The 8,513-nt window shown below is 37.3% G+C and overlaps 1 protein-coding gene across 1 annotated transcript; it reads right to left on the minus strand.

The window, feature by feature from the left end:
• Positions 1-5,268: 5,268 nt before the first annotated feature.
• On the minus strand, positions 5,269-7,162 carry LOC132183946 (F-box protein At1g47056-like). Its single transcript, XM_059597418.1, has one exon. The coding sequence runs from the start codon at positions 6,979-6,981 to the stop codon at positions 5,371-5,373; it is 1,611 nt and encodes a 536-aa protein (XP_059453401.1). The 5' UTR covers positions 6,982-7,162; the 3' UTR covers positions 5,269-5,370.
• Between the last annotated feature and the right edge of the window lie 1,351 nt (positions 7,163-8,513).

Raw genomic sequence — 8,513 nt, forward strand, 5'->3', positions numbered from 1 at the left:
TTCTAGGGGTGCAAACCGCCCGCTAACCGCTATAACCGCCAACCGCCTAACCGTCTAACCGCCTAACCGCATTAACCGCTAACCGCCTAACCGCTATAACCGTCTAGCGGTTAGCGGTTAGCGGTTATTGGGTCTACTAACCGTAACCGCTAACCGCTAACCGCCTTTTTATATAATATATTTTTATAATTATAATTATAAAAATATTTATACATATAACATAATCACTTGATAATTAAATCACAATTTTTTTAAAAAATAATTAAATCACAATTTGAGTATTAATATATTATCACTATAATTTATATGATTATATCATATAATCACTTGATCATTAAATCACAATTTTTTAAAAAAAAATAATTAAATCACAATTTGAGTATTAATATATTATCACTATAATTTATATGATTATATCACATGAGATTGATCATTAAATCATTTGATTATATAATAACAAATTATACATATATAATATGACATAACTCATAAGTATACCAATTCATACTAATACAACAATTAAATATCTAGAGATTTATTTCCAATGTATGTTATAAACTTATAAGTCTATATATGTTATAAGTCTATATAAGTCTACATATGTATATGAATAATATAAATGTATAATATCAATACTTAATCATATGATTCGATGACAATTCAAATACTTTATTCAAGACTTCAAGTAAATCATATTATTAATATACAATGATGATGTGATTCGTATAGTATCAAATTAAGTAATTGACATTGGATTAAACAATGACCAATGTGTTACTTATAAACACATTTTAAGTATTAATGTATTATCATTATAATTTTAGTAATTTATATATTATCACTATAATTGATATGATTATATTACATGATGACTTGATCATTAAATCATATGATTATATAATAATAAATAATACATATATAATATGACATAACTCATAAGTCATAAGTCTACAAGTTAATCATATGATTCATGTACAATGATAATCACAATTGATTCAATTGAATTAAACAATATATTACTTATAACTACAAGTCTACAATTTAATTAAAGCATTATTAGATACTTTAGGAATTTAGGATTTAGGAGTTTGAACATTACCATTTACCATTAGATATTAAGTTCAATTCAAAAAAAAAAGATTATAAGTAAATATGATAAGAATTTAAATAATTAATCATATGAATCATATGATGTAATTTAATGAGACTATATAATTATATAATATCAAATTAAGTAATTGACATTAGATTCAACAATGTGTTACTTATAATCACAATTGAAGTATTAATGTATTTTTTGAACATTTTTTAGAAAAAGAAATTTAACCATTTTTTGAACTTATTTTATATGCTTTGTGTTGAACTTTTTTTTTTATTTTTTTTATATGTTGTGACAGTTGTCTGAAATCTGAACTTTTTTTTGTATGTTGTGTTGATTTTTTTTTTTTTTTTTTTTTAAAAAAAGTTAACCGGTTATGATTTAATATTTAAGAAATTTTTTTTAAAGTACAAGTAAATGTAAATTTTGGGTCAAATATTTTTGATTTTTCAATATGGGCTCTTTTTATAGCAATTGGGCCCAAGAAGATATTAAAAATACAAGAAAAAAAAATGAGGGTAAAAAAAAGCCCAAAAAGCCTTAAAGAAAGCCCAAAAAGCCCAAAAAAAAGCCCAATTTAAAAAAAACGGTTAGCGGGCGGTTATCTATTTCACTAACCGCTAATCGGCGGTTAACCGCTAACCGCTAACCGTTAAGCGGTTAGCGGTTGCGGTTAGTGAAATCTACTAACCGCCTTTGCACCCCTACCAATTTCTGCAAGAGCTCAACCACCGACGGCCTATTTTAGCTTTCAGCTGATCTCTTTGCAATCATAAACAAGCCAATGAGTTGTCTCGTAAGGAAAGAAGGGAAACAATGATTTGGTAGGTAAGGATATGATCCAACAAATCTATCATCAAACATGAAGTGACCATGTATTGAGTGGTATGGCACAATCGACGAGTCTTTTGGAAACTTGACGGCAAAGGTGGTGTGCAGCAACCCACTTAACCTTGATTAATCTCTCTCAAAGCATTTTTGGTCGTCATTGCTCCCTATAGAGTCTAAATCACTCCATGTGGACCATGTGCAATATTACAAAGTCTTGCTATTTTGAACAAACATCCCATTTCCCACCCCTACCTAACATGTTGCACACTTTCTGAGAGAAAATGTCATGTGGCGCGCTAGCTTTTTCTACTTGAGCTACCAGTGGAAACTTGTCGGGTCACCATTAGCCTGGAGTAAAGCAATCCACCACTGCAAAACCAGTTAGTCACATCTTCTCTCCTTTATTCGCTTCATCCTTTCCTCATTTCATACATACATCATACATGATGCGGTCATTCCCTCATTGTCAATATTTAAATCTTTGATGTTATTCTTCGTTATTGATACATTGCAATCATCGTTATGGATAGATCTATAATTAACATTATTTCTAGATTTAAATATTATAATTATTAATTGCATTCTTTAATTAACATTCTTGCTAGATTTAAATATTATAATTATTAATTGCTAGATTTTGGACTAAAGCCATTAGCTATCCTAATTGGCGTAAGTTCGAAGTTTTGACTTTTATCTAAACGAACCCGAGCCTAAAGAATCGACATTGGATGAGTTCAGATAAGCAAGCATAAGCACCAAGACAATTTGGTTTATTTATTCTGTCCACTACAAGTTAAGCAGATTCTGTTCTTTCTTTTCGATAGGCAACGTACATTGTAATTTCCCCAACGAGCCATTTTGGCCTAGAAAGTGATCAGATAAGCAAGTAAAGTAAGCACAAAGAAAAGTTGGTTTATTCATTCTGTCCACTACAAGTTAAACAGCTTCTGTATTTGTACGGTTGTCATCTGTGCATGCTTTGGGCCAAATCTATAGGAAAGCTATAAGACAGTAACCTTCAGTGCATTCACCAATCACCATCCCATCTCTTACAAATTGGTTTTGATACTCGTATTCTATTTTCATAATATGATTTTGCAGTATCTGAACACTTTGAAGTTCTCAAGGAATCTTCTCTAAAATTCAGCCTGATAAAACCCTAAAACAGCAAAACCAATTTTGACATTTGTTATCATCATTTTCCTTTTTTCATTAAAACATTTAACTTAACATATTGCACCTTCTCCACTGGTCAAGCCATTCTTACATACACATTGGGAATGTAGGAATTAATTGCATACTGGATATTCAGAGCCAAAAATACAAACTACTGAGATTTACCATTGCTCGTGTAAAGTATATACATATTTTTATATAAGTGGCTCTCGTACACAAAAAGTACATAAGAAACAAGCCTATCTAGAAGGAGAAAAAAGAACAAAAAATCATTAAAATTAATCACCAATGGGGCTAAATACGCAGCTGTCCAAGTATAATGAGAATAAAAAAGAACTTGAGCTCCTTCAACGTGTCAAGTATATTACAAGCTGCAGTATGAAAATTATTATGGGAGGAGTTTAAAAGCTAATTGGTATGACATAGACCAGCATATCTTTTACTTCTAAACTTTTTGCTCCTGGGTTATCATAAGCTATTTTCAGAAAAAAGATGTCAAATTTTGTACAGAGCTCGTAGACAGCAACTACAAGTAGGCCAGTTCTCGAAATTGTGTAGTAGAGCTACTTTATACCTGTCAAAAAATTTGGGTAAATATAACTTCACCCACACACATGCACAGACAAAGATCAAATCATGGGCATGCTTGAAAGGGCCTGTTGTGTGCCTGTGAACAAGAATAAATATCGAAATGCCCTCTATCCAAATTTAGGAGGAAATTCTTCATTAAACAGACATGTTATGGAACATAATACTGTATATCTTAGCAGTGTACTAAGCTGGATTCTCCAGAGAAAACATATCTCAAAGCTGCAAAATCAAGCCTTAAAAACCAAAAGTTACCTTTTCTCGTTGGTCATGATGCTCAAAATTTCAAGGCCCTGGTAGCTTCTTTTTGCTTAATGAAAATATGATCTGCTATTGTTTAGGTAGTTGCTCAAGCCTCAATCTTGGTAATAATTGACCCAGAAAAAAAAATGGTAATAATTGTGACATATAACTTCACACACATACAAAGATCAAACCATGGACATGCTTGAAAGGTGTGTGTTGTGCAAGGGAGTACCAAAAGCAAAATCAAAGCCTCTCCCTTGCATAAGAAATATTTGCTCGGCCCAATTGTGGATTCCCCAAAAGCATCATTATCATCAGCATCATTGCTGCAATCAGAACATTTACGATGCAAGTAACTCTTGATTACAAATATGCCAGGGAAGTAAGCCAGCTAGAGCAAAGACAAAACCGAAATGTAAGATGCAATAGAACAATAACATACTAGCAAAGATTAACATGGTAAATACATTTACCTCATACAAAAGAACCCTTAATATACACACAAAACCAAGCAGACATGAAGCTTAATTTACCTCTATTCTTTTTGACCTGAAATAAGCACCAAGAGCAGGCCAATGAACCCTGTCACTTATAAACAAACACAGTAACTCCCATCAAGAAGTTGATGCCAGGCTAGCACTCTGCTGATTGAAACCCTCCTTTCTCTCTAAGACTACCAACGACCAGCTGCTAGGTGCTCCTCCCTCAGCAAATGTCTTACACTATGCAATATCCTTTTCTAGCTACCTGTTAGGCTCATTGGTAACATTGTAACAAGTATGTAGGCAGGATATCTGCCTATTTCCATAATTACATCAGCACACAAGTAATTTCCTTGCATCATATCATAGGAGTATTATGACTTCAATCCTCTCACCAAACCTGTTAGTGGGTTCGATCAAGCCCCGCCAAGGGTGTTCATCCTCAAGAAATAATGAATAATGATGTCTTTGAAATGTAGCTATTGCCCAGAGAGACAGGGAGAGAGAATAGATATCAACCATACAGTACACAACCAATAACATGAAGTAATACTTCTTGAGTACTGAAAATTTTAGACATTTTCTCGCAAGTCTGATTCCCGGGTACTAATCAAATAATCAGGAACATGTCTTACATAGATTTCAAGACTAGGACTGATGGTGCCGCACTCATTCAATAAAACAGAGTAAAAAAGTGAGTTCACCAAATGAACAGAAATGATAAAAAGTGTGTATTACCACCTGCAGCAGCGAAGATTCAGTTTAAAAGGCAATAAACAGCACACTGCATAAAATTAAATTACATTAAAAAAAAAAAAAAGAGAGAGAGAGAGAGAGAGAGAGAAGAAAAGAAAAGACGGAATCAAGTAATACAACGCAAAACAATGTAAACAGAGCCAAGAGCAAGCATGCTATTCAATTCTGAAACTTTTTGCTCAGATTCCTTATCTAACTACCCCGGGCACTGCCGCTACCACTTGTCCACCTTCTCAAAGTGCAAGCCACTAAGCCCCTCCCAGTTAAAAGCCCTAACCTAGACTTCAACGAACTCGATCGACCGGAACTGCTCGACGCAATACTGGCCGCCGCTGCCATTTGACTGGGCACTGGAGGCGGAAATTCGACGGCATTTTCTTGTGCTCCGTCACTCGCACTCGCATCCTGATGCTCAGGCTCACCAGTATCTAAATTCACGGCAAGGGATTCCCTACTTGCCTTCAACCAGTCAGCGCCCTCGGCCGTTACTCCTCTACACTTCTTGAGCTTCACTTTCACCAAATTCGGGCACCCGCCCGCAAGGGCTTCCAAGCCTTGATCTGAAACCGGGCAACTCTTTATACAAAGCTTCTTCAACGCTACGCATTTCGCAGCAATGCACGAAATCTCGGCGTCACCAACAGTATCGCTTCCGCATAAAGCTAAGCGCTCTAGGTTCTTGCAATTCGATGCTAAAGATTCCAAACTCGGTTTTGTGGGATTCACACCTATGAGAACCAGCTCCTGAAGGTTGGGACAACCTTTCGAGACGGCAATTAGGCCCTCGTCGCCTATCCGATTCGCCTTCCATCCGTCAATGTGAAGCTTCCGCAAGAGCCTACAACGCTCCGCGAGCGATACGAGCCCGACGTTCGTGCACTCCGGGGTCTTAACGAGGTGCAGAATTTCCAGATCCAAACAACTGGAGATCGCCACGAGACCGAGATCGCTGACCTGAATCCTCTCGAGATGAATTTCGACTAAGCTAGAGGCACGATCCGTCATAACTCGGAGAAGCTTATCCCAATCGCCGGAGCACCTGAAGAGCTTCAATGTTCTTAAATTCTTGGCGCCTATAATCACAGGACCAAAACAGTGTCCATTGTAGAGCTCCTTCAGGCAAATCGTTTTGAGCGATGAAGCAGCTACGCCAGGGCCAATCGGCTCAGCCGCGGCACCATCGGTGATGCCACGCAAGCGCTTCACGGATAGCTCTTCGAGAGCCGAGCAGTTATCGAGCACAGCGTTCATTCCCTTGGCTCCGAAGGTGCAAGATCCACACGAGAGCTTCTTCAAACCCTTGCAGTTCTTCGCGAATTCCTCCATACCGGCATCAGTCAACTCGCGACAGGCTCGGAGCTTTAGGCGCATGAGGTTGCGGCATTTGAGCGAGATGAGGATGAGCGCCTCGTCGCCGATGCTCGCGGATCTGCGGTCGCATTTCAGGGCGAGTTTGGTGACGGAATCGAATCGGGAGAAGAGGGAAGGGATCTTAGAGAGGAGATCTGCCTGGGCGTTGAGGGAGAGACGGTGACGGCTCTGTCCCTCGATCTGGAGCCACCGGCGACAGACGAGAGAGCAGCGTTTGCGGTCGCCGGAGCCGAGAGACTGGAAAATGCAAGCCAGGCACTCGTCTGGCAGTTCGGAGATGTAGTCGGTGCCTCCATCGACGATCCACTCGAAGTCTTCAACATCGTCTGTGTGCATCGGGGAGATCAGGGCCGATGATTTGGCCTTGGACCGATGGCTTTGAATGCTTTCGCGGCGGCTGGAGATTGCAGCCGTCGAAGTTGACTGGCCCATCCAGGGCGAGTAGAGAAACAGACGGGCGAGCTATGCGTCCCTCAGCCTTTCGTATTTCTTATCCTAGGCACCACCGCAAAGGAGCTTCGAGCCACTCAAGAGCCAGCCTCTCAATCTCCGTCTTCCTTGCAATTTTCAGAAACGGACTTGAAATCAGATTTCATTTGGCTTTTGTTTTGTTGAGTTCTGTTCGTACAATTGCTATTTTTTATTCCTTTAGAATAAAAAAAGTTCTTTTTTAAGACCCCTAAAAAAACAAAAAAATAAAAACAAAAATAGAATAGTCTTCTGAAGTGGGAGCGAGGATGGGCTCTCTCACGTGTCGCGACTCGCGACTCAAGAATGACCAATGGAAGAGGATAATGCAACACCAAATTCAATTACGCAAATAAGTGGGCACGAACGATGCTTTAAAGAGCTTCTTTTTTTCAAATTTTAAAGAATAGAATCTTAAATTCATCCCCAATCATTTCTTTTTCGTATTTCTTCTATATATAAAAAGTTTCTACGTCCTTAAGGAATAGCTCAATCGGCTGGGAATCATGCTTTATAAAGCGAAAGTTACTAATTTAAATTTTTTCTCCCCTCTTATATAGACATGTCAAAAAAAAAAATATTTTAAAAGGCCTCTATGCATCCGGTCCCTTCTGGTGCGATCTAAAGGGGAGGAATGGTGGTTTCTTCCATCCTTCTTCCTTTCCCTTTTTTTTTTTTTTTTTTTTGTTTTTTTTTTTTGTTTCTGTTTTAGATTTTGTTTAGACTTCAGAAATAGCGTTCAGCCTCCTCCATCGCTTTGACCGCCTACTCCACCTTGCCATTCGTTATCCTCCCCGATCTTTTGACTTTGTTGGTTTCTACAAGCTTTCTTAAATTGACTTTTTTTGAAGCAGATCTATGTTTTCGACACCGGTCTAAGTCTTATACGTGTCATTACACATTCTTTCCCAGGGCCAACAAGTCCTGCACACAACATTATAAGGGATTAATTAAATTCAATTATTATTGGTGCGATTGTGGTATGCAAGGAAAAAGAATCCTGTAGAGAAGAAAAATTAAGATTCACGTGTAAATGCTCATTCTTGGAAATATACAATGAACAAATTCTTGATCTTTTGGACCCATCAACTAACAACTTGCAAGTATGGATAAATTTTTCAAAAGTTTTGACCAACCAATTATGCCTACAGAAAACCCACATTTTGATGTATATGTTACATATAAGAGAGGATACTAAGAAAGGGGTTTTGTAGAAAAGTAGAAGTTGCAAGTGCTCTGGATATTATTCAACAACTTATTCAAGTATATAACCCCTTTATTAATGCTGCTTCAATTGTTTATAGTAATATAGTGCTCTCAAATATTTGGAGAGTCTAAATGGTTGTGTCCATTAAGTAATTTAATCATATAAAGACTACACTTTGTCTACACTTTCTTCACTTTGTTATATGTCCGAGACATAGTCGAAGTCTCAGGCTGTAGACAAATTATCCAGTTGATATAGATGTTCTTTCTATTGGTTAAGTACACAACTC

This window comes from Corylus avellana, chromosome ca6 (genome assembly GCF_901000735.1).
Source record: "Corylus avellana chromosome ca6, CavTom2PMs-1.0".
Taxonomy (NCBI): Eukaryota; Viridiplantae; Streptophyta; class Magnoliopsida; order Fagales; family Betulaceae; genus Corylus; species Corylus avellana.

Bases quoted from the DNA above. Each gene is read 5' to 3' on its own strand.
- LOC132183946 (XM_059597418.1), bottom strand. From the start codon at position 6,981: ATGGGCCAGTCAACTTCGACGGCTGCAATCTCCAGCCGCCGCGAAAGC.